We start from the raw sequence: 26051 nt of genomic DNA, 5'->3' as shown, positions 1-26051 counted from the left end.
CTTTTCTAACATTGGCAGGTGGGGTTGAAAGTATGCCAAGTAATGTATAAGAATGTTGATGATTTTTAAATTGTTTGTAGCTTATATCTTTACCAGATTGCTAGTTATAGTATCTACTTTTTCTCTCAGAGGAGTAATTGAGTCAGTCTATTCTGGTCTAAGATCCTGTGTCAAGGCTCTTTGATTTGGTAAAGAACCTTTGCCATTCTATTTGAAATACTGATCTAAATTCCTTTTGGCTGCCATTTGATCTTAAAATTCTTCTCCCCATGTCCTCTTGTTCATCATCCTAGTCCAGACTTTGGCTTCAAATGGAATTCTAGTTCCTTAACCATTGATATTTTCCCCTCAGCAAGGCTCAGCTGATGCAGACATGGTGGCCCCAGTTGGCTCTGTAATATTAACAGGAGATGCCAATACTGCAGATGGGGAGATAGGGCATTCTGGACTCACATGGCTCCTGAAGTAGGAAGATTGAGTTTCAACAGTGACTTTGACTACCCATACCAACTACAAAGGGACAAATGTGTCTTGTCCCTTACTTTTAGCAAGAGCCTTTGCAGTAACCTTCCCTAATGCCCTCAAATACTAAATCTGAGTAGGGAAGGGTCAAAAAACTGGGAAACACTGAAGGGGAAGAAATGTGAAAAGAACCAGAGATGTGTGACTAAACATAAAAGGATGAACCCTTGTGTGGTGAAAGCACTATAAAGAAAAGACACAAATGGAATTGTGAGGGGGTTAATAGAACAAAAAAGTTAAAGGTAGGTCTCAAAAAGAAAAGACAAAGGTATGTTGTTGTTGTGTGCCTTTAAGTCGTTTCTGACATACAGCAACCCTAAAGCAGACTTGTCATGGGGTTTTCTTGGCAAGTTTCTGCAGAGGGGGTTTGCCACTGCCATCCTCTGAGACTGAGAGTGTGTGAAATGCCCAAAGTCACCCAATGGGTTTACAAGGTCGAGCTGGGATTTGAACCCTGCTCTCCAGAGTTGTAGTCCAATGCACAAACCATTACATGATACTGGTTCCCAAATTAAATGAGAAAGACACAGTCCTGAAAAGGAACAGCAAAAAAACACCCTAATCTGAGCAAAGTGAAGGAAAAGATATGGAAGAGGAGCTAGGGAGTTCTGGTCGGGGGAAAAATCTTTGTAAATCACACAATCCTCCCTTGATTTGCCTGGGCAGTGATGGGGCTAACTATGTGTTGGAAGACTCCTTTGCTGCAGGCAGAGAACAGATGAGGCAATATCTCACTCACAAGCAACTTGAGATTTTACTGTTTTTCTTCTAGTATACTTCTCTGAGACAAAAATGTTGCTGTGATAGGGTTTTTTGGGGGGAGGGGGATCTTCACAACTAGAACATTTACAGAATAGTGCCTCTGAGGGGGAAAAAAACCCTAAAGTGCTGGGATACAAATCAAAGGTTCATATATGAGAGAAAAAACAGATATCAAAAGGAAATATAGAGGTATACTAGAAGAAGAAGAAATTAACAAGGAGATCATTAAAAGGTACAGAAGAACTTGGTTCTGTCTCTAGCAAAAACTGCTAGAAATGCAGAATGACGCACAATGCTGCTGGTCAAAAAGGAACTGAATAGAAAAGGCCACAATTGCCTACTGAGTATGTCGCACTGAGTATGGTAGTTGGTTTTCTGCTACAATTTTGCTAAATTCTATCTAGAATGTTCTGTGTAACGCTTTGCAAAGGTGCAAAGCCCATATGTGTGATATAGAGAGGTCACGAAGAATCCAGTTTATCTTAGATCATTTATACAGGCATCCTCAGATAACAATGCCTCTGACAAAAAAGCTCCTTTTTAAATAAAGGCTTTTTATGAGAGCTCTCCCAAAGCTCCTTTTCTGTTTTCTGGCTGGTTGGAAGTTTTATTTTTGTTTTGTTTTTTGTTGTTGTCATTTTTTTTGCAGCACTGGCACTGGGAAGATAATGAAGGAGGACTGGAGAAATACAGACTTTCAGTGTTGAGTTGCAGCAGCCTATGTGGAGTAAACAATGCAATAAAGATTGAGCTGGCAAGGAACAGGGTTCTACTCTAGGTGATCCTGCTGTAGCTTGTGTGGTTATATACTGATCGAGACTACATGTGAAAAGGATCTGGGAGTCCAAGTAGACCACAAGTTGAACATGAGCAGTGCTATGTGGCAGATAACAAGGCCAATGCGATTTTAGGCTGCATCAATAAAAGTACACTGTCTAGATCAAGGGAAGTAATAGTGCCATTCTATTCTGCTCTGGTCAGGTCCCACCTGGAATATTGTGTCCAGTTCGGGGCACCACAATTTAAAAAGGATGTTGAAAAACTGAAGTGTGTCCAAAGGAGGGCGACTAAAATGGTGAAGGGTCTGGAAACCATGTCCTATGAGAAACGACTTAGGGAGCTGGGGATGTTTAGCCTGGAGAAGAGAAGGTTAAGAGGTGATATGATAGCCCTGTTTAAATACTTGAAGGGATGTCATATTGAGGAGGGAGCTGACTTGTTTTCTGCTGCTCCAGAGACTAGGACCCAGAGTAATGGATGCAAGCTACAGGAAAAGAGATTCCACCTCAACATTAGGAAGAACTTCCTGACAGTAATGGCTGTTCGACAGTGGAACACACTCCCTCAGAGTGTAGTGGAGTCTCCTTCCTTGGAGGTCTTTAAACAGAGGCTGGATGGCCATCTGTCGGGGATGCTTTGACTGAGAGTCCCTGCATGGCAAAATGGGGTTGGACTGGATGGCCTTTGCGGTCTCTTCCAACTCTATGATTCTATGACAAAGTAAACTGATGCCTCCAGAATCACTGTGAAGAACAAAGCAGTAAGAAAACGGGAACGCAAATTAACTTGCCTCACCAGTTACCCTGGCATGTAGAAAAAGCATAGCTATGTAAATTTTGTCACCAAAATGGAAATCATAAAACAATGAAGACTGTTGAAAGAACAACCATCTCTAGAATATTCAAAATGTTTTTGTTTTGAAGATGCCAACCACAGATGCTGGCAAAACATCAGGAATAAACACTTCTAGAACATGGCCACATGGCCTGAAAAACCCACAAAAAACTATGAATGTCGGTCATGAAAGCCTTAGACTTCACATTGTTTTTGTTCACTTAATAGAGGCTTACTTGACCTGGTTGTTTCATTTCACATGTGCATAATGTTACAGTTTGAATAAAAAGTTTGCTGAAATATGTAGACTATTCTCTCTCTCTATAGCGCAAGAACCTATCCCTACTCTTTTTGTTATTTCTACATTTGGTACCAAAGTTTCTGCTAAACTGTTAAAGAAGTTAAACCCAGCAACACAACTACAGGTATACCTCAGTTAATAAAGTAGATGTCTTCCTAGGCATTACTTCTTTAACAGAAAATTTTATACCAAAACAAAAAAAATAGGGATGGGACCTACACCACAAAAAATCAAGAGTAGCCTGAACGTGTTTCAGAAGTCTTTTTATTAATAAAGATATGCATAGGTTCAACGAAACAACAAGGTCAACTATGCCTTGCATGAGTACACAAAAACATGTGGAATTGTCTAGAGACCACTTCAATGCTTCTACCAAAAAGCATCCAAGGATGATTTTTTTCTCTCTCTTTCACCAGCCTCCTTTTCTAATAATTTCCATTTTGTTAGCTAAATGTATAAATCTGTTTTTTTATTAACATGATGGAAGTAGTTGGTGAAGCTCAACTTCTCTCTTGTCTGTTTTGCAGTTCATGCATGCTCAATAAGGGATTACAAAGCCAGCTGCTCTTTACCTTGATTCTTGTAAGGAGGCACACATGGCTACAGTTGGATCTGCTAAAGCTTTATTGCATTGCATTGCATTAATTTACTGCATTGTTTACTACATAAAAAGCATAAAGATTTTGTAAAAAGAAGCTTCTTTCTCAGAGGCTTTGTTAACTGAGGTACACCTGTACCATTTAGTTTGAAAATATTTACTTCTCCTCCTTTACTGTGCTTATGGTCCAAGAGCACATGTTGTTACATACCGTATATACTTGACTATTAGTCGATCTCATGTGTAAGTCAAGGGCAAGTTTTGGGGCCAAAATGGAGGATTCTGATATGACCTGTGGATAGGTCAAGAGAAAACCTTGGGGCATGTAATGAAGGATGAAGCAAAGGAAAACAATGCCAAAGAACTTACAAAATTCCAGCAAACATAACTAAAGGCTGGACGGATGCGAGAGTAGAGTCAGTGCTTCCAGGGCAGATTAAAGTCTTTGTCGTTCACCATATACATATAAAATACAGTACTTAAACTGACTCATGGATAAGTTGACTAAGGTTTTTGGGTCAACTTTTTAAGCTAAATTCCTAGACTTATACATGAGTATATACAGTAAATATTAGATCTTTGATGAATGTTGACATTTACTGGTAAATTTTAACACATAACAGGCCAAGAAATATTAAGTTGCACAGCAATCTTAAATCCCATTATTACCTGTATTTCCATCATTTCGACAACATGCACTACACCAAATTTAAGTGTCATAAAGCAGATTCTTTCCAGGAAAATTTCTGACATCTACTGAAGGTTTCATGCAATCACAAGACTTCTAGTAAATGTCAACATTCATTAGATTTTCAACAACCACAGCAGTTTGCCTCATTATATCCTCTTATCTTTTGAAGTTTGGTTATGGGACCTGGAAATTAACCAGACCTTCCATCTCTAAAAGGTTCAAAGGCAGAGTGAAAATCCTTTTTAATAAATAGGAGCACAATCCTGATTCTCAAAGTCAAAAGTAGGATCCAACCAATTCACTCAATGAAAAAATGCACTTACATTTCTGGGGTGCCCAACTCCAGGGTACTGGAGCTACTCAGCAAAGCCTTTTCTACCACCACTTCATGTGGGGGCCACAAGGGTTCTCTGAGGTATCTTCGCTCGAGGTTCTGCTCTAGGTCTGCTAGGCGAAGCACTGCTAGGTCTAAGGGGTGAGTGGCTTCACGCTGCAATGCTGGCCCTTCACGTCTGTTTTTCATGGTTATGTCTTCCAGAAGTTTCAGTTCATGTTCACAATACTGCAAGTCATTTCGAACAGAATCAGGATCTGGACTTGTCCAGCCCTGAAGGGAAAGCAGAAAGCCAAAAATGAAGTGAGCAGGGCAGGAAAGGAAGAAGATATTATTAAAGCATTGTTTTAGGAAATTCAGAAGCATTTGGGAGTCGTCTCTCCAAATACCGGATGGAACTGATCTGGGTGTGTTTATGACTTTTTCTCTGTGTCATTGCCCAAGAAAAGATTCATACAAGATGTTGATGATGTCTTGGGATGGATGTTTAAAACAAGAAGGAGTGCCGCCATATTAGAATGAAATACATTCCTTGATTGAAGCCAGCCCATCATTATGAAAAAAACTTGAATTATTGTTAATGGTACCAGTCTACAGCTGTACCAATGTTCAATGGATTCTAAATTTCCACGAAAAGTTATCTGCTTCTAAGAACTTTGCTACCTTTAGCCAACTGGTTCCCTTGCAGTACAACGTTGCTGGAAGGGTGCCAGCTAAAACAGTGATCTACTAGGAAAACATTATCCTTACATGAAAATGATAACACCACTGTAAGTTTCCCCTTTAGGCCCCACAATTGTGTTTGGATGGTCTGTGTTATCTCTCTGAATATGATAATCCTGTTTTCTAATGCCAGAAGCCCAAGAGACTTCCATTGCTATGGCAGATTTAGAGATTACTAGATATTTTCAGGATGACTTGTACATGAAACTCCTTCACCACACTAGTAAAGAACACACAGCTAACAAGAGGCATTCAATCTCTACAGAATCTTGGTACCTACACGGATCTGCAAGTCTGCCATGAGAACCCGCTGCTCCAACTCTTCCACCCACCGAAGAACAGATAGGTCTATCTCAAAGGCCCGCTCAGTCATTGACCACCGGGCCAAGGCTTCCTGAGAGACAGGGTGGTTGGTACCCTCGGGATGAGTCTGGAAAATGGGGTCTAGGGGAAAAGGCAAGAAGAAGCTGTCAGAGGGGCTAGGCAAGCAGTCATATATGCCACTGGGCTTACTACATCCCTTCATTGCACCAGATGGGGAGCTCTTACCATTGGCAGCACGGGCACACACCTCCCGTAAGTAATCCTTGTGCTTGATAAGGTGCTTATGCAAAGCTTTTTCACGGATCCCTCGTGGATGCAGTACTTGTACCAAAGCTTCCAGCTCTTCTGGATCCTGTAACCACCACCAGCCGTTTTGCATCTCTGAAAGGAAAGAACCAGGAAGGGGCAGAAGCCAGCTCAGAATGCAGTGCCACTAATGAACATCACAGAGCTGCAAGATCTCAAAGTCCAAATGCAGGGGTTTGCAACAGGCCATCATTATACAGAAAGAGAAGAGAAAGCACTTGAAATACAATCTCTAACACAAAAGTTGTTTTAAAAATAAATTCTAGAGCTCACACTGTCATATTGCTCTCTTTCCACCAGCATCCGAAGACATTTTTATTTAGGCAGTCGTTTGGTGGCTGATTTTTATTTGTGCTGGTCTTAACTTATGTTTTAATATTAATGTTTAATGATTATTAACTTTTCTAAATTAACACTTTTACTTCTTCTTTTAAAATTATTTTGCCTTTTTAAATTATTGTAACCCGTCTTGAATCCCATTTTGGGAGAAAGATGGGATATAAATCCTTGAAATAAATAAAATAAAATACTGCAGTTTGCCTAGCAGTTCTTCAAACCACATATCAGGATCTTAGAAAACAAGCACACAGAGTCCAAATTATACAGCAGAAAATGAAAGTGCAGTTTTCTCATACCTGGAGGTATAGGCTGTGCTGTCATCTGTGTCAGATATTTCTGTTCAATTTGCTTGAAGAGTTTAGTAGGGGGGCGCCCTCGTCGTCTTGGCTGCCCTAGAGTCTCTTGGGCCTTACTGGGAACCCTGGAGCTGAAATGGAGAGGAGTGGAGGCCAGTGATGGCAATGCTGGGCTGGCGGTGGATAGGCCATTCAGCTGTGGGGAAAGAAAATCAGAATTCATAAAGCAATGCACACATGTCATAAAGTGCTAGCTAAAACCTCTAGGGGGTGGCCATCTCCAGAAGGAACTGCTTCACCCTATGTTCCAATATAGAAAAGCTTATAGTGTGCCATGAATTCCTGAAAGACATACAGTTAATATAGTAACTGACATCTTAATTTGTCTTCATATTGCTCAAGAAATTTGGTGAGGAGGCAACAAAATTTGAAAGAGGGATCATTTAGGAGTGGAGCCTGGGACAACACTAGGACCCTCATTCCAAAGTACTTTAATAACTCAGGAAACCCTAATGTACATCTTCCTTTTCACACTTCTAACCTGTGGCTTCTGATATTGTTCTCTATCAACACTGAGGGCAATGTATATTTTTAACAGAGGAAAAGAAGAGAGCTCGTTAACAGTAGACTGAGTAGTAATAATAATAATAATTTATTTATACCCCACTCTTCAGCCAAGGCTATCAGAGATGCTTTCAGTTTGTTAATTAGACATTTCCCTGCCCTCAGGCTTATAATCTAAAAAAAAAAGCCAAGACACAAAAGGAGAAGGGAATGACAGTAGGGAAGGGGAAAAGTGAGTGGTAGTAGCAATCATTGCATGAGCAGAGAAGTAGTTGCACTGAGAAGTAAATCTCAGCCATAAATCCCATCCCTGCCCATGCAGGTGCAATGCTGTAACAGTCAAATGGAACCAGATTGTCACAGAAAAGTGCCTACAGGATTCTCATTCTCAAGCAAAGTCAATTTTTGACTAAGAACTGACTAAGCCCCCTCCAGTCAATTTCTTTATCCTAGTCCCCCTACTTGCCTAACCAAGGTCAAAAGTGGAGTTCACACTGCTTTCTCAGGACATGCCTCTGAATAATACTCGATACTCACCTGCCGGGCTGAGGCCTTTGATTGGTCCCTGGTAGATGGTTTGCAGAGTTGAGGGGAAGCCTTGAGAGGGGGCTGGTCAATGGAGGTAGTGTGTGGAGAGTCATTACAAGGTGCTCTGGGCAGCAGATTGAACCAGATAACCTGTGTTTCTGTGGCACTTTCATCCTCCGCAGCAGAGTCTGGCTCATCTGGGGGTACTGAGTCCGCTTTGCCAGGGCTGCTATCTGGAGTGAGTACAGAGCTGTCAAGCAGTGAGGATGCCTGCTGTGTCTGGCTGAGCCAAGACAGGAAGGCTGACTGGGTGAGGTCATGCTGAGACTGGCCCAGGGACATAGAATCCTCCAAAAACCCATTGACAGGTTCTGGCAACTTGGGATCCAGTGGCTCTGATGGCAGCAGCCCGACATCATCCCGCCACGGCCGGCTCCATGAATGAGAGGTTGTGCAGTTCATGTAATCTGTAATTGGTGGTGTGTCAGTAGTCTCCTTTTTCACTGGGGACCTCTCACACTCTTCCTCTTTCAGGACCACTTCTTTTTCCAGTGTGTTCTTGGGCATCTCAGGAGGAGCTGTTTGAAGAATAACAATACTGAGAAGATCTGTGTGGATCTCTCCACTAGATGGTGCTCAAACCTATCTCAAAAATATGAACTGAAATCCCCACTAGGCTATAGAAACCCATTGGGTAACCTCAGGCAAATCACTCTCTCAGCTTCAGAGGGACACAAAGGCAAATCCTCTCTGAACAAATCTTGCCAAGAAAAACCCACGACAGGATCACCAAAAGTTGGAAATGACTTAAAGGCACACAATAAACTGATTTCACACATCTTATGTGTTTCATGGGCAAACTACATACAGTGGGACCTCTGTATCTGCGGGGAATCAATTCCAGACACAGACACCCCCACGCACACCCACAGATACCAAAATCCATGGGACCTCAAGTCCCATTGTCCCCAGTGGCAGTACGGCTAAGTGCACACACTGCCATTAGGGTTAACAGGGCTGTTCCTAATAGCAGTGCAGCCACATGCATGCACCACCACTGAGGACAATGGATAGCTTGCCATCTGCAGATGCTAAAATCCGTGGATGGCCAGTCCATGGATATTGAGGGCCCACTGTATTACACTTCTTTCTTCGGTGAAAAGTCTATCCCCAATCCCTAACCTACTATGAACCAGACTTTTGTTTTCCAAATCAGACACTAACCCCCCCCCCCCCAAAAGATCCTTTCCTAGAGATTCAGAACAGAGAAGGAAGCTTAATGTTCCATACAAGTAAGATGTAATTTGATTCACAGATATGTTGCGCTCTGGAATTTACTCAAATATAGCTATACTATCTCTGTTCTTTCATGCTGCCACCACCCACATAAACCAGAACACCACCACCACCAATGTGATTCACAAAAATCCATTTCTATTTTTATCATTCTGTATTCAAATGCCCTGTGGTTCTTTTTTGAACTTATTCCATTAGTTCTTGTCCTACATATCTACTGCTAGCTGCACAAATCCTCTTCATTATGGTCTGAAACTCTACATGGTCTTTATTCCTTTAGGTTTTATTTTAAGCACAATCATGTTTCTTCATTTCAAGTTTCATGTACCTGTTGAGGCCTCACAACCTTCTACAAAGATCCCACCTAGATGGGGCAGGATCCAATACCGGCGCCGATATCGATCCTGCCCCAGTGATGAAGCCCGTAACAACTGTGAGGCATGGAGCAACTTCTTGCGAAAGAACATCTGGCGCTGTAGGAAGAATTAGAAAAAGCTCAATACAAAAAGTTTTGGGCTCCAGAACAATGGATGCACTTGTACAAACAAAGCCCAACAAACCCACTAAGTCTAGCAAAAACCACCGCTGCATCTGTCTGTTATCTACTCAACTTTTAATCCAAAGGAATTTACCTTGGAAATCTTTTCAATCTGCCTCTCCAGCTCAGGCACACTGGAAACAGGAATTTCATTCTAGCAAGGGAAAGAGATATGTTAAAACCAAATCCTTTATCTGCTTTTTAAATACAGATTGACTTGTTCTGGAAAGGCTTAAATACTCAAATGGAAATAAACAGAGAAAATAAGAAGAGGAGGTGAAGCAAGTTATTTGCCAATGGAAGTAACTGTAGAACTGCTTGATTTTTTAAAAGGCCTTCATTACTTTGAAGCAATTAATTGCTTAGTCCAACAGAATTTACTGTTCCAATTATTCTGCATTTCTTGTGCTTTTGGACCAACACTGCTTTTTCCAAATCTGCCACTCTTTATCAGAATGGAGATTCAAGGACAATATATATACTCATGCTATATGACCTCGGTCAAAACATCACCTACCTCATAGTCTTTCCGGGCCTTGCATGCTCTCCTTCTTTCTTCTTCATCCAAGTTCATATCCTCATGGTCCTCAGTGATGCGTGAGCTCCTTCGCCACTGCCGTTCTTCCAAACCAGAGATTTCAGATTCAGGACGGCCAGTCTTTTTGGCAAGGGCAATCTTTAATCTACAGTGCAAGAACAAGTTGTACGGAGTGGGAAAAGAAAGTCCACTGCTGTAAAGACATAATACCTAAATGTAATAGACTTTAGTTTAGGACTTTCATTATGGACAGGGGATCACAATCAGGGAAAAATCTGAATGACCCCATAAAAATGCTATTGTTTGGAAATTATTTTCTTAGGTGTCAGGTGACTCACACCATAAAGTGAAGATAAATTATGCTATTTTTCTTTAAATTCTCTAGCAAATCAAGGTGATGGAAAATAATACAAGATCAGTTAGGATCCTGTGTTCACAGTAAGGTTCTACAACCTGTGTGAGATATGACTTAAATAAATAATTAAATGGCAAACTTTCAGGCTCCTTCAGCTGTCTCACATCCATTGACAGAATCTGAGTGCTTTTAAACTAGCATAGACCAAAATAAATTATACTGACACATACCTGCGCAACTTTCCCTCAATGATCCATTTATTTCTCCTATGGTTGGACATGTTTTCTAGAGTCTTGTCAATTTCACTGCAGCAAAAGAAGTTAAGAAAGATAATTGTGTAGAGTGTGGCGATACATATGTAAGAGAAAGCATTTAACAAGTCTCTTGGCATCAGTATATCTGTACTGTATTTGAGAGCTGCTAATCCACACCCAAATGTACAAAATCTAGTCTGCAACAGAATCTGGTAACAGAAGAGTAATTTAGCCACCCATTTATCTAAGATACTGAGAGAAAGTTCATGTAGGGACAAGACATTTGGATGCAAATACTATGGTAATCTGTTTTTTGGGGGAAGGTGGTCTTGAGCAAAATGATCAATTCAACATTTGACATCTTCTCTACATATGAATCAGTCATTAATCAAAATGAAGAATACAGTCAAGAAATCAGGAGATGAGTAGGATTTGTATGCATAACTATGAAGGAACTTGAGAAGATGCTGAAGTGTAAAGAGGAGCTAAATTTCAATCCCATGGCAGCTTGACAGGGTATAGTGCCCCAAAACTGGCTATAAAGTTGGCGAAATATCCACAACGAGTAGTAACTAGAAGTTTCAATTTTCAGGTTTTGGGAGGAAATTAATGTTTGGAGGCTCCTGGGGGCCTCTAAAGTTGAAATGTATACCTCTGGTACATAATTCCACAGACACATCTTTTTACACAATTTTAGGTATGGGGGCTTTGTGAGGAATAGTGGGGGGGGGGGGAGAGATCACAAACAAGGTTGCGACTCTCATGGGGTCAGTAAGCAACACTTTATCCACCACAGCCTAAGCATGTTGAACTCTATAGCTCAACTTCATGTCTTTCCCAATCCCTTCAGTACAGTAACAGCACCTTGGGACTCCCACTCTACCCAGATTCAAGCTGAGACTATGCTATACATATAACACACAGAGATACATTTCAGGAAACTGCTTGACTCATCACACTTACTTGATGATAAGAGCACTGCTGTTGAGTTCATTGACTAAAAAGGCCAGGACAGCTGCTTTCCTGTCCGGGGGTAGTGCTTGGAAGGGTTTAGTGCGCAAGCTGTCACACAGGTTATCATCAGCCCCATAGGCTATGAGGAAGCACCGAAGGATCTCAGACACAGTGTCACGGTTCAGACTTATCTCAGAGAGTTTCTCCCCAAGAATCTTCAGTGACTGGCAGGATAAAGGGGGAAAAAACATCAAAAGCACTTAGTAATCATATACACATGAGCCCACGGTGCCTCAGAACTGAAGCTTTAATCTAAAACAAGATACCTATAAAAAGCTGTTATTAACTGAAGAAGGACAGGGATGAAAGCATGCAGGTGTTGTCTGATTAAATCTCAAAATCAGTAAGAGAGCTGACAAAGATGTCTAAGTAAGCAAGAGCAGGGCTCAGTGTTCCATACAACCTCTTAGTATGGCTTACAGCTATCAGACACACATCACCTTGGGCAAAATGGGCGTATACAAAACTATGTTTAATTTGCAGGCTTTATACTTTGAATAATTAATATTTTCTTGGTACCAATTTTTGATTCTGCTGTTTTCCACACCCCTTTAAGCAGCCAAACTATATGTACTGATACATATAATAATCCCTAGTTTCTTGTTCTTTTGACCCACTGAAACAGTTTCTAACACACTGGTTAAAAAAATAGCACTGCTTAGGCACACTCTAGTGCAGGGGGAAAAGGCAGCTCTTAGGACTCTTTAGAAGCCCTTCAAAGACCCCCATATCCCTTTCCATTTAAAAAAAAGGGAGGCAATTTTCACATAATTTTTTGGCTGAAAAACTGGTAAAAACTCCCAAAACCATCTAAAAATACAGCAGTTTGCTTTGTGTAACCTCACAAAAATGAAAAGAAGAATCAGCTGAAAGCAGGTCAAAATGGCAGCCAGAAGATATGCTGCATTACTTCAGGTGTAGTAAAATGCACTGGTGCAGGCTGCCAAGAGGGTACAGAGAGGATAACTGGCCCCCATCATATGTACAGTTGCCCACTTCTGCCCTAGTGTTTCATTCAAGTATGTAGTTTTGGTTTATGTATGTGCCAAGCCAGGGACATCAGTTAGCCCAAGGAGGTCCAATGCCAGCAAAAGTGGGATTATTAATATTACTTCTACAACTACTACTACTAGTAGTAATATTAATAATCCAACTTTCGCTGTCATGGGATGTTCTTGGGCTAACTCATGTCCCTGCCTTGGTATACTACTACTACCACTACTAGTAGTAGTAACATTGTTGACATTTGATGAGCAGCAATCCCAGTCCACATCTTACCTACAGAGCAAACAGAATAAAAACCACCACCAGACCTATGTGTATGCCATGATTCTACAAGAAATAAGTGCAATGTGGCATTAAATGCACATTCCTAAGGCTCTCAAATTCCATTTAAAAAATTCTAAACATTGGGATAATGCCCACTAATATCTGAGAAGCCAGAAGGCTGTCTAAAGAAGATTTTAGTCTGTTGGATAGGATTTAGTACTCTGTGTATTTCACTGAGTAACTACCCTCACAATAAAACCAGAAAATATAAAATAAGTTATGGAGATATATTCAATTTTCCTTGGTACAGCAAACAGTTAAAAATAATAGTAATGCAAAGTGTGCACAGTACTGATGGTAGTATTAGTACTGTCTGCTGGCCTTTCACCGGAAAGTAAAACATTTTATGCCAGCAGGCTTTCTGTACATAATGCATAGCAGGGTAGTTTTATGAAGCAGGTGGGTTTTTAGTCTGTTTTTAACTTGTGTATATTTTATGTGATTTTATATTATATTTTTATTGTGTATATTTTATGTGATTTTATTTATAGACATTTTAATTATTTGAATTCTACAACAATTTTAAAGGTTTTATCTGTGAACCGCCTTGGGTCCCTCCGGGGAGAAAGGTGGTATATAAATGAAATATATAAATAATTAAATAATATCTTGTTCATGTACCCTCCTACACAAACTCCATTAATATCTCTTTTTCAGCTCATATTGTTAAGACTTGCATATTAACATCATGTGATACACACATACATCCATGCCTTACCTGACAGTAGGGTGGGAGGCCAGGGTCATACAATACAGCCTTCACCAGCTTTACCAGGAGGTCCAATACTTCACCCAAGCTGTCTCCTACATTAAAGAGGCCCTCTTGCAGGGTACTCAGGCTGGGAATTTCTTTGGCTACATCAAAACCCAGCACTTTGCCATAATTGTGCAGGAACTCCACAATAGCTAAGCAGTCAGAGAAAGCATGGCTGGGCAAAATCAATCCAGGAATGCGAGAAAACTCTGGCAGAGGCTACGGAAGAAGACACATTATCAGTACAGAAAATACGAGACTTACTTGTACTATAACATGATTTGGGCAGGGACTGCAGGAGGACAAGAAAGCAGATTATTGTCCAAATACCTAGTGTGGTGAAGAGCAGGAGTTGAGACTCCAAAGTTGCTAGGAAGCATCAGACGTGCTATCCAATGCTCAACAACCTGACATGTTATGGTGTGCCTTCAAGTAATTTCTACCCTATGGTAACCCTAAGGTGAACATATAGCATGGTGTTCTTGAAAAAAATTCTTCAGAGAGGGTTTGACTTTTGCCTTACTCTGACTGAGTGTGACTTGCCTAAGGTCACCCAGTGGGTATTCATGGCCCAATTCTTTTTTTCCTTCTATGTTTTAAATTGTAAGCCTGAGGCAAGGACTGTCACGTGAGCTATTTGTAAGCCAGCCATGGAGTATTTCTGGCTAAAGGAAAGGATATAAAGACTTTAAATAAGTAACTAATAGAACAACATTACTCTGGTATTAATGTCTCAGTAAAAGAGTCAGACTTTTGTTCTGGCACTAACATTTAGTATAATATAACTGCTCCAAACTTTGTGCCTCTCATATATCTTGGACTACACTTCCCATCTATGCAAACCAACATGGCCAATGGCCAGGGATGATGGAGGTTATAATCCAAAACATCTGCAGGGCTAGAAGAGGTTTTGTTAAAATAATTACATGGCACTGCATGTTTAGATTTCTCCTTCCATACTGTCCATGAAAGCCTTCATGGAAATGACATTTCCTATGCTAGATCATTGGCTCCTTCTGGCAGGAGCTGGAGAAACTCATGACATCACACTGGTGAGCTCTTGTAGACCCTAAAGTGAAAGGTGAAAACTAAGCATTTGCATGATGATGATGATGATGATGATGTAATGGCTCTGCATTTAAAATTTTGAAATAGCTTTGGTTTCCATTCCTCAGCAGCAGAGCTACATCTGTTTGCACAGCTCTGTTCCTAATCCCATGACTCCTTTCCTCCCATCTCTCTACCTCTAGCGGCTACCATACCATTCGCCACAACCTTTTCTTCTCCAACACTTTTGCTTTCAAAAATCCACCCCCCCCAAAAAAACAACAACACTGGAATCTTGGAGCACAACAAATGAACAAGTAATATGAAATACATAACTATATCTGCATGCATATTGTACAGATAAATGTGTGGGGCAGGATTCATGCTTTTAGTTCAGCATCCAGACCCAATACTTTCATCAACTCCTGAAAAATAAAGGCTAAAATGCCCCCAGTAAAGGAAAGTCAAGAAATTCATCCACAAAAACTCTCAGTAGTACAGGGAGCACTTTGCTATTAGTCCCTCCTACCCTTAACTAGGGCCATGCTTAAGAGGTTGCATCAGATTTTCAGTGGTTGTTTTGCTTCCTAAACATCGCAGCTCCTTCACAACAGAATGAAATAGGAAGCTGCTCCCTGCAAAGGTCACTGTTGCCAAGCATACCTGGTGGTCCCCCAGACACATGTCCTCAGTGGGCTTCTTCATTTCTTCCAGGATCATTTGTTGCCGCTGTCGTTCTTCCTGCTGCCGCTGAGTAACAAGGTTCTTATCTGCTTTCCGGAGAACCTTTGCAGGGGTCACCATCTTCTTTTCCTTGGGCTTCATCTTTTCTTTTGGCTTTACCTTCTCTTTCATTTTCTCTGGCTTATTCTTCTCTGGTTTGCTCTTCTCCTTCTTTATCTGGAGCTAGGAAAAGAAGAAACTTGTCAAGTTTTCACTGGATTTATTCAGGATCTAGGTACTTTCCAGCTTTTTCAGACGGACACTCATGATAATGATCTACCTTAGGCTTCTTTTTGACTTCCTTAGTCTTGACTTCCTTAGACTTGACCTCCTTGGGCTTTGGTGCCTTGGCCTCCTGTTTTTGCTTATTTTGGACCTAGCATGAAAACCAAACATTACACTATATCAAGAACACAGGAAAGAATACACAAAAGAGAAGACACATAGGGGGAAAATATTCCTACTCCATTTTTTACAACTCTGATCACAAAAAACTTTACTGCAGATATTTTTCAATTAAATGCAGGCAGCTTCACATTGGCCTGTTACAGACTGCCAAAATAAAGCTGCTTCGGGTCTCTTTGGAGGTATGCTGTTTAAATGATGCATGCATCCTAAGAATCCGGAAACTGCACCAAAGCTGCACTCCGGTGCTTAGGAATGGAGTGTGGCTTTGGCGCAACCTCCGGACTCTTAGGACCCATGCATCATTTAAATAGCATACCTCCAAAGAGACCCAAAGCAGCTTTATTTTGGCAGTCTGTAACAGGCCATTATAACAGATTAAAAAAAAATGCCCTAGTGTTCTACTAACTGGGATAGCACTCCTTCTTACACTGCTTAGACTCAGCATGTAGACATTTGTGAGGTTTGACATATTAAATATATCAAAGTGCAAGTATCGGTCTGTATGTGTGGGTTTTCTGTATACTGTGTGACCACATGAACTCCAACAATCACCCAGGACAAAAAAGAAGCACAATCAAAACATTGGTAGACTGAGCAAAACACATCTGTGAACCCCACTTCTTGGAAGATGAACTGAAGCACTTGGACTGGGCTCTACAGGCTAATGGTTATTCCAGCTCACACATCAGAAGGGCTGCCAGGTCCAGGAAAACCCAGAGATGTGAAGACAAGCAGCCACCCAAAGGGAAGGTATTTTTACCATACATCAAAGGAGTCACAGACAGAATAGGAAAAGTGGTGAGGAAGCACAACTTGCAAATGGTTTATAAACCGACGACAAAAATCCAGCAAATGCTTCGCTCAGCCAAGGACCAGAGAGACCCTCTCACAGCTGCAGGAGTTTACCACATACCATGCAGCTGCGGACAAGTCTACATAGGGACCACCAAACGTAGTGTGCAAACAAGAATCAAGGAACATGAGAGACACTGCAGACTGTGCCAGCCAGAAAAATCAGTAGTAGCAGAACATGCCACGAACCATCCTGTGCATAAAATACTGTTTGAAAACACTGAAATTCTGGACCATGCCAATCACTACCATGTCATGATGCACAGGGAAGCCATTGAAATCCATAAACATCAGGATAATTTCAACCGGAAAGAAGAAACCGTTAAAGTGAACAAGATTTGGCTACCAGTCCTGAGGAATAGCAAAATAAGGACTCAGCAAATGCAAATGGGAAACTGCTCAAAAGTCAGGGGCTTTCCCAGCAGATAATGATCACCAATTAGCAGACACTAGAACAATACACATGCAAATCACTCCTACATTCCTAGGCTCACACAGAGTGAGTGTGCGTGTGTGTATCCCCACTTTTTTCCAGGCAAGCATTCTCTGAAGATGCCAGCCACAGATGCTGGCGAAACGTCAGGAAGAAAATCTTCTAGAACATGGTCACATAGCCCGAAAAACCCACAAAAAATTATGGATGCCAGCCATGAAAGCCTTCGACTTCACAAAGGGGTACCTATTTATCTGCTTTTACATGTTTTGAAACTGCTAGGTTGGCAGAAGCTGTGACTAGTGATGGGAGCTCACTCCATTACGTGGTATTTGAGCATCAAACTGCCAACCTGCTCATCTTGTAATCATCAGTCAGTGTCAAAATATATTACTTTTGATTAAATGTTTCTGTCCCTCATAGCTGCACTGAAAAGTCTAGAAGAGAGTTTAGAGCATCTGGACCTCCCAATAGTTTGGACTGTAACTCAAATAATTCCTTGCCATTGGTCATGTTGACTATGGCTTCTAGGAATTGAAGTTCAACAGTCTTTCACCCCTGGCCCAGAGAAATCTGTAGTGCACAAGAACTGGGTAGTTTACTTTTTGCTCCTCTGTTCCTTATACCCATGTAATTGTCTCTGTCAGTTCTACACTGCTGTCCAGTCTTTCCTGCCTAACCACTCTCTTGCCCCCAAGTCTTCATCTTTTTAAAATATAAAAAGATATGTCAAGTTTACTTAATTATATTACAGATATAGAACTCCTTGCACAATTTGAAATGTGAGCCTTGACTTGTAGTATATGCAACTTTAGCAGTCTCTCATCCCAAGTTCCCTGCTCTAACCAAACTCATTTTATTCCAAAATTATCCCCCTCCTTCCTGTCTAGCGTACAGTGCTCCATTCTACTGCATGTACCTTTTGCCTCATTTTCTTCTTGATCTTGCTCATCTTCAGCTTGTCTTCATCACTGAGCACCTCTGCAAATATAAATGAGATTAAAGGGAGAATGAAATAAACATGTGAGGGGCCATTCAGACTACCTTTTACCCAGATCAGAACCTGGATTAACCACAGGAAGTTCATATTGGCCCCAATCCTTCCACAAGCAAAACGAGGCTTTCACACCTGTTCAGGGGCAAATGCCCCTTGGCGCAGGTCTTTAGAAAGCAGAGTAAAAGCTGTATCTTTTGAGAAAAACTGGGTCTGGCAAATATGAACTTGAACTTGTCCCCGATCATGATTCAGAGGAGGAATTTAGATCAGAGGGAGGGCAGAACATGCCTCCCCTTCATCAGGGCAAAGGAGGAGGAAGAGGAGAAAGAAGGACCCGGGGGAAAGAAGGGGGCCATGAAGGGCAGAATTGTGAAGGAGGAGGAAGAAGGAGCAGGGCGAAGGGTCAAGTTCAAGGGAGGGAATTAGGTCAGAGGGAGGGCAGGGAATGGAACATGCCTTCGCTCTCGCAGGCAGCTTTCTCTTTCTCTCTCTCTCTTTTGCATTTTTATTTTGACAGACTATGAAAATATTTTTTCTACAGGTAGATACATATATAGATATAATGTGTCTGCTTGTGCTACATTTCCCTTTCATTAGCTTGCTCCCAGCACGGCACCTCACTTTGCAAGAGGCTTTTTTTCTAAATTACTTTTTATATGCGAATGCTACAATGTGAAAGTTACAAATGTTTTTCTTTCAATTTAGCAAATTGATACAGAATGCTTTTGCTACTGTACGTGTCTGTAAGGAATTCTGGGGTGGCTGAGGGAAAGCAAAGGATGCAGAGATGGCATTCTGAGGTGAGGATTTAATTATTATTATTGTATGTGTATGAGGCATTTTGGTGTTGCAAGGAGGGAGGATGCAGAGATGGCATTAGATTGCATTTTGGGGTTGAAAACAGAGGCAGAGGAAGATCCATAATCTGTAGTGACCCAAATACACACAACACACACACACACACCTGGAGGTTTTTAAATTTGACAAAATATGTGCACACTGCCGACAGTTTTTTTTTAAAAAAAGGAGGGGGAGAAGCACCCACCCGGTTGCCCAATTGCTGTAGGAAACATCACCTTTAACGAAAGCAGAAGTGCATCTGATTGACAGCAAAGGAGCCTTCTTTTAAACCAGTACCTGCAAATGTGAACTCTCCGCAAAGAGTTTATTTACACCATAAATATGGTGTAAGGGAATGAGGCTGCCTAATATGCAACAGGGGATCCTCAGGCCACTTATTTTGCTCCAGGAGGATCCTAGTAGCATCTCAGATGGGCTCCAAATTTTCTACATCTAAAGCCAACTGAAGAAGCTAGACTTATTTAAGCATCCACAGCACTGTAAAAACCAGGCTGTTTGCTCCTGAAGACTGAATGTGTACACACTGGACAGAATTCTATTTATGTTCCTGTTTCTGAATCTCTTAGCTTTTTCCAATTTTAAACATATTTCTAGCCCTCAGGAAACACAAAGGAAAGACTGGAAGAAAATGTCCGCAAGTGCTTCCAGCCCTCAGGGCCGGAGCTATGATGCTCACCCTTCCTCTCAAGGTAGCCAGTCATGTTCTCTTATCTACAAACCCTTACTGCCCCTTATCTGTTCCTCCCTTCCTGCTGCCCCACATCTCCAAGAAATGCCCAATTTTGCACAAACTCAAATATTATTTGCCAGAAAAAGCAAGCACTTTGAGATTTATGGAAAACAAGATGAACTACCGTATATACTCGGACTATAAGTCGACCTCATGTATAAGTCAAGGTCAACTTTTGGGGGCAAAAGTATGGATTTTGGTATGCCCCGTGGATAAGTCGGGGGTCAAAGTTCCCATGGCAGTGGGGCTGCAGAAAAGCTGCAGGGCGATCACTTGCCCTGCGCAGCCTCGTCGCAGCAGGACTGAGCAAACGGCCCCGCCCAGCCTCTCCAGAGCCAGGCTCCTTCCCGGGGGAAGGAGCCTGGCTTTGGAGGGGCTTTTGAGTGCACGATCGCCAGCCCAGCAGAGCCAGGCTCCTTCCCGGGGGAAGAAGCTTGGCTCCCAAGAGCCTTCTGGGCGCGCGATCACCAGCCCAGCCCCTCCAGAGCCGGGCTTCTTCCCGGGGGAAGAAGCTTGGCTACCAAGAGGCTTCTGGGTGCGCGATCGCCAGCCCAGCCCCTCCGGAGCCGGGCTCCTTCCCGGGGTAAGAAGCTTGGCTCCCGAGGGGCTTCTGGGCGTGTGATTGCCAGCCCAGCCCCTCCAGAGCCGGGCTCCTTCCTGGGGGAAGAAGCCTGGCTTTGGAGGGGCTTCTGGGTGCGCGATTGCCAGCCCAGCCCCTCCGGAGCCGGGCTCCTTCCCAGGGGAAGGAGCTTGGCTCCCGAGAAGCTTCTGGGCGCACGATCGCCAACCCAGCCCCTCCGGAGTCGGGCTCCTTCCCGGGGGAAGAAGCTTGGCTCCCGAGAGGCTTCTGGGCGCGCGATCACCCTTCATAGCTCTTCCCCAGCTGGTCTGTATCTTGCGGAAGCAGCCCAGCTGGGGAGAAGATCGGGTCAATTACCCATGGACCCGTATATAAGTCGATGCAGGTTTTTTGGGTCAATCTTTTGACCTAAATTTCTCGACTTATACACGAGTATATATGGTACATGCAATCTGTTGGTCTGCTTTATTTTTGAGAGCAAAATTTGAATTTTCTTGATGCACAAACTGAACAGCCCTTCCTCCAGATACTGACTATTAATTTGTGCCATGAACTACCTCTTTCTTGTGAAAGGTACTAGTGTGCGGAATTATTTAGTCTAGCTGGTACCTTGAGCTTCCAGTTTCTTTAGAATCCGGGCATCTGTCTTGCTCAAAAGGTCAGACACTTTCACTTTTGGAGGTCGGCCCCGGCCACGTTTTACTTTGGGCATTTCCTTAGCCTTGGCTTTCTCAATATTTCGGGGTCGACCACGCTTGCCTGTGATGGCCTGGATACGTGAAGGAATTTCTTCAGATACCAGCTTTACCCATTGCAGACCCTGCAGAAAGAAGACAGATTTACAGACAGTGGTCCCTCCCCATGCCTACCAACTCCAAATCCCTACAGCAGTCTTATCAGTTTTTCCATGTGAGACAATCTATCCTGGTGACATTTTAACTACTCTCCAGTCCCGATATAGTCAGGCCTCACCATAGATCCTGAAGGGATATTTTAAAAAGAATTGGAGGAGGCAGAAAACTGAAGGAATGCTACAAACACATACTTTATTTTTGCAGTATGTGATTACAGCAAAAGGGCAGCTACAGAGATGCAATTTACTCCAGGATTTCCACCAAAACTCACCTCAGGTGTGTCCTGTTCCTCAAAAAAATCTCCTACTGGCATTCGGGGACTGAAGCTGAAGTGTTCACGGCGGACATTCTGCACAACATTTCGGGTTAGGTACTGGCAGGGAAACAAGACATGAAAATAGGAGTCAAGCATATCCTATGCATGATCCAGCCTTTTGCTAAGGAAGAACTTTTCTCTGTGAATTGAACACAGAGCTACTATCACAATTCTGATCAGCTTTTTGACAAAGAATTAGGTCAAGAAATACAGACAGTGCTTGTCCGTATCTAATTTATTAAGCAACGCTCAATGTAAATTTTAATATGGTGTGCCTAGTTTATTAATTCTATTCTCTTACTGTCTGACAGAAAGATTTCAAAGCGGGCAAAGCAAACCTGATTTCTAAGCCAATGTTCCACAGAGAACACATGCAACAACTGATAACCCTTGATCCCTCTCTGGGAAGCAGATTTTACCTTTATCACCTCTGGAAACTGCTTCATCCTCTTGCCACAAGGAGCATAGTACCAGGTCTCCCCTTGCCAGCGGCTGCTGCCCTTTTTGATGCGCACCTCCCTTCGCCACCTGAACATGAACATGGCCGATTAAGACTAGATATTTACATTCCCACTCCACACTGTGGCTGGATCAGTACTGTTATAATGCAGCAATGTTGCCAATCAAATAATACTACCTACCCATGCTTTAAAGGGTAGAAAACCTCTTCCACTGTGGCTATCCGCCTTCTTGGAACATCACCTAATCAGAACAAACAACCATTGACAATACTTTCAAATGATCTTTAAATGCAGCCAAGACAACTAAGAAGTCTCAGTAAAAGAACCTACTTACTCTTAGCTGATGTCTCTTTGTTATTTTTGACTGTCATGGATGTAGGGTCTTCTCGGCAGCTACTCTTAGCTATTTCTTCCAAGGAGGCATCTACAGATTCTGGTTCAACAGATACTTGTGAATCTAGAAATTCTGCACCCTCTCGCCCCACTTCACTTACACTTGCCAGCTCCAAGCTGCTGTCTGTTAACAAAGAAAGGAGAGACTGTTATGTGGAACTTGAGAAAGAAAATGACTTGTACACAGTCTAAGAAACAGAAGGCAGACCAGAAAATTTAGAGATCCACCATGCTTATTTATTTATTCATTCTGCAACACACTTAGAACACTCAAATTAAACCTATTCCTACTGTGTCCTAAATGGAATCTGTTCTGGGATGAAGGCTGTAACTGAGGAAGAATAGATAGTCAGGAATTGGTTCAGCATATATGTTGGGGAAAGGAAGGGGAGAATGTTCTCCTTCAGAATATAAAGAAGTTTGAGGTACAAAAACAAGCTTTTTTTTTTTAAAGAAGGATGCAGAATACCAGGACCAATCATCTCTCTGGCCAGCACAACAAGCTTAGGTTTTAAGATACCAGCCATAGATTCCCAATGTAAAAAGAAGAACAGAATACAGTGCACCCGCGTTATAGGCGCTTTACGCGGACTTGAGCATACGCGCTCAAGTTGTGGGGAGTGCGCGCAGCGCAAGGGGCGGCACATCCCATTCCAATGAATGGGGTGCGCGCCCATGGCGCCCCGCGCTCTCCTGCGCTGCCACGCACAAACGAACCCCATTCAAATGAATGGGGCTCCAGCATAGGCAGAATTCGCCTTACGCCGGGGGGGGGGGGGATCCCCTGCATAAGGCAAGGGCCCACTGTATTTCAAATAAGTATGTCTAGTAGGCTAGCCTTTGATCTTTCTTGCCTTATCCTAAGGATTCCCTAACAGTTGAACAGAACTCCACAAGAAGAATGCTGGTAGATGGGAGCTTTTCTTCTCCTCTTCCTCTTCAAACAAGCAAACTACCAAAGACTACTATAACTAAAGGTATATTAATGCCTGAAGGAATCAGCCACTTTTTTACACTTCCAAGTACAATAGTGGAGGAAAGACTCTTATAGAGTAATACCTCTTAAAATCAGTAGTCTTTTCTCACCTTGCAAAACAGATTCTCCAAGAACAGGTGGCAAATTGGCACTTCCAAAAAGTGAGGTGTCAGGCTGAGTGTCATCTGTCAAAAGGCTGAAGGAGCCAGAGTGGTTGAGAGAAGGACTACCAGGACAATCTAGGGCAGAGATATCAGGAGCATCCTCCAGAGGGGATTTGCCGCTCACCAGCTCTGAAGTATCCATCTCATAGAGATCTCCTGTCCCCGGGTCTGCAAATCATGAATTTGAGATGCAGGCATTACACATTCTTTAACACAGTGGTCTTATTTATAATTTTAAATAGAGTCACATCACTATTTATAATTGTACAGTACTTTTAATATGCATAGTCTTCAACTCATCCTTGTTATAATTTTGTAAACTAGGTGAGTACTAATCACCTATCATAAATGGGATACTGAAAAGGACAGAAAGCAGGCATGGTTTAGGGCAGCCTGCCAAGTTCATGGCAGAGACAAGATCTGAACCAGGAACTTCCTGGCTCATGTCATTTTGACTCACATGCTGAAAAAATCATATGCATGCATGTGAATATACAAAATAGACATAGCAGTTAGATTTCTCCAATTTCTGAGGGAATTTTAAGAAACAAGGAAAAACAGGATTACAACTGATCCATTTTCCCATTAAAAGATTGTAGAAACAGGAACAAGAAATGATTTCCTTTTCAGCATTTATAAATATTAATATTTTTGTTAGGAAAAAATAATGGGGTCTCTAGGCCTCATTTTCTTCTCCAGAGTCATTATTCAGAATAGAGTTCGATAAATGAGAAATATTAAAAAATTATAAAACCATTCTGAATGTAATTATCCCCAACAGAGTTGTTAAATAAGCAAACACATCCACAGAAAGGGGATACATACATACATACATATAAACTGTTAGTCATTTCTTTTATACTAAATAATATGATTATTACTGAACTTTATTAAGGATAAATATAGGAAAGAATTTAGTCACAATTACAACTTTAAGCACATAATGCAACATGATACTGGAAACAGGCAAGGTGATAAATTATTACATTTGCTGTATTTACCAATCAGTTACAAAGATATTTAAGGTAATATGTTTCCAGCAAATAGCTATCTGATCCAAACTATTGAAAATAATAAACCTGTAAGGATGGAGAAATATCAGTTATTTACATGTCAAAAAAGATAAACATGTCAAAAAGATAAACAATTAAGAAAGTCACTATTAGGAAACTACTGGAATATGTACAGTCTGCCCTTTCTTTACGCGGGGGATCCATTCCAGACTCCCCTGCGTAAAGGGAATTCCACCTATGCTTGAACCCCATTTAAATGAATGGGGCTCGTGCATGCGGTGGCACAGCAGCGCACGCGCACCATGGGCACACACCCCATTATTCCCTATGGGATGCACCGCCCCTTCTCCCAGCGCAGCTTTCAGTGTATGCTGAAAGACGCGTAAAGCGCACCCATGTATGACGCGGGCGCACTGTATTGTGGACTTTGACATAACAGCATCTCTTAAGCTCTTCTTGCATTTGTGAAGTTTATAATATTTACTTCTTATGGGTTATTTTGGTATAATCAACACTGCTAAAAATTTGAAAACTAACTCACTTTAGTAGTTAAGAAAGCAAGGATTTAATAGAAATTTTATAACGTATAAGCATTTGAAATTTAAGTTAGTAAACGAAATGTCTAAACAAAGCTCAGGAAGTTCATTTTGTGTAACCTTGTGTATTGTTTTATTGTCAATATGTATTATGTTTTGTGTAGTATATAGATAGTATGTACATACTGTTTTACTGTCTTTATGTATTATGTGTAGTATGTTTGTTGTTGTTGTTAATTGCCTTCGCGTCAATCTCAACCCATGGCGACCCTATGGATGAGACATCTCCAGGCCTCCCGTCTGCTACTGCTCTGCCCTGCAAACTCATGTTTGTGGTCTCTATAATTAAGTTCATCCATCTAGCATGTGGCCTTCCTCTCTTTCTACTTCCCTCCACCTTTCCTAATATTATTGCCTTTTCCAACGATTCATTCCTTCTCATTATGTGTCCAAAGTATGACAGTATTAGTCTTGTAATCTTGGCTTCTAGGGATATTTCTGGCTTGATCTGTTCTAGGATCCATTTGTTTGTCCTTTTGGCTATCCATGGGATCCTCAGCACCACATCTTAAATAAGTTGATTTTCCTCCTATCTTCTTTCTTAAATGTCCAGCTCTCACGTCCATAATGGTAATAGGGAATACAATGGCCCGTATGATTCTGACTTTTGTACTGAGTTGTATGTTTTTGCATTTTAGCATCTTTCTAGTATGTAGGTAGTATGTAA

At 41.7% G+C, this 26051-nt stretch overlaps 1 protein-coding gene across 7 annotated transcripts in view; it reads right to left on the bottom strand.

Annotated features, from left to right (window-relative positions):
• The window catches only part of BAZ2A (bromodomain adjacent to zinc finger domain 2A), a 57049-nt gene that overhangs the window by 13384 nt on the left and 17614 nt on the right, over positions 1-26051 (bottom strand). For 6 of the 7 annotated variants that reach the window (XM_089479144.1, XM_089479137.1, XM_089479181.1 and 3 more), the window contains 20 exons: positions 23722-23943; positions 22577-22759; positions 22423-22483; positions 22201-22309; positions 21737-21838; positions 21221-21431; positions 18363-18424; positions 16031-16126; positions 15691-15933; positions 13945-14199; positions 11847-12061; positions 10860-10934; positions 10254-10419; positions 9831-9890; positions 9527-9671; positions 7912-8480; positions 6811-7006; positions 6095-6250; positions 5826-5989; positions 4812-5095 (listed from right to left, as the gene is read on the bottom strand). In XM_089479144.1, the coding sequence (XP_089335270.1) occupies positions 4812-5095; positions 5826-5989; positions 6095-6250; positions 6811-7006; positions 7912-8480; positions 9527-9671; positions 9831-9890; positions 10254-10419; positions 10860-10934; positions 11847-12061; positions 13945-14199; positions 15691-15933; positions 16031-16126; positions 18363-18424; positions 21221-21431; positions 21737-21838; positions 22201-22309; positions 22423-22483; positions 22577-22759; positions 23722-23943 (3574 nt within the window). The remainder of the gene's footprint in view (positions 1-4811; positions 5096-5825; positions 5990-6094; positions 6251-6810; positions 7007-7911; positions 8481-9526; positions 9672-9830; positions 9891-10253; positions 10420-10859; positions 10935-11846; positions 12062-13944; positions 14200-15690; positions 15934-16030; positions 16127-18362; positions 18425-21220; positions 21432-21736; positions 21839-22200; positions 22310-22422; positions 22484-22576; positions 22760-23721; positions 23944-26051) is intronic. The other variant, XM_089479165.1, reaches the window with a different exon arrangement.

The sequence above is a fragment of the Sceloporus occidentalis genome, unplaced genomic scaffold (genome assembly GCF_023333645.1).
Source record: "Sceloporus occidentalis isolate IW3139 unplaced genomic scaffold, rSceOcc1.0.p SCAF_1, whole genome shotgun sequence".
NCBI classification, from domain to species: Eukaryota; Metazoa; Chordata; class Lepidosauria; order Squamata; family Phrynosomatidae; genus Sceloporus; species Sceloporus occidentalis.
The sequence above is the reverse complement of the archived record's forward strand: the minus strand, read 5'-3'. Positions and strand labels throughout refer to the sequence as shown.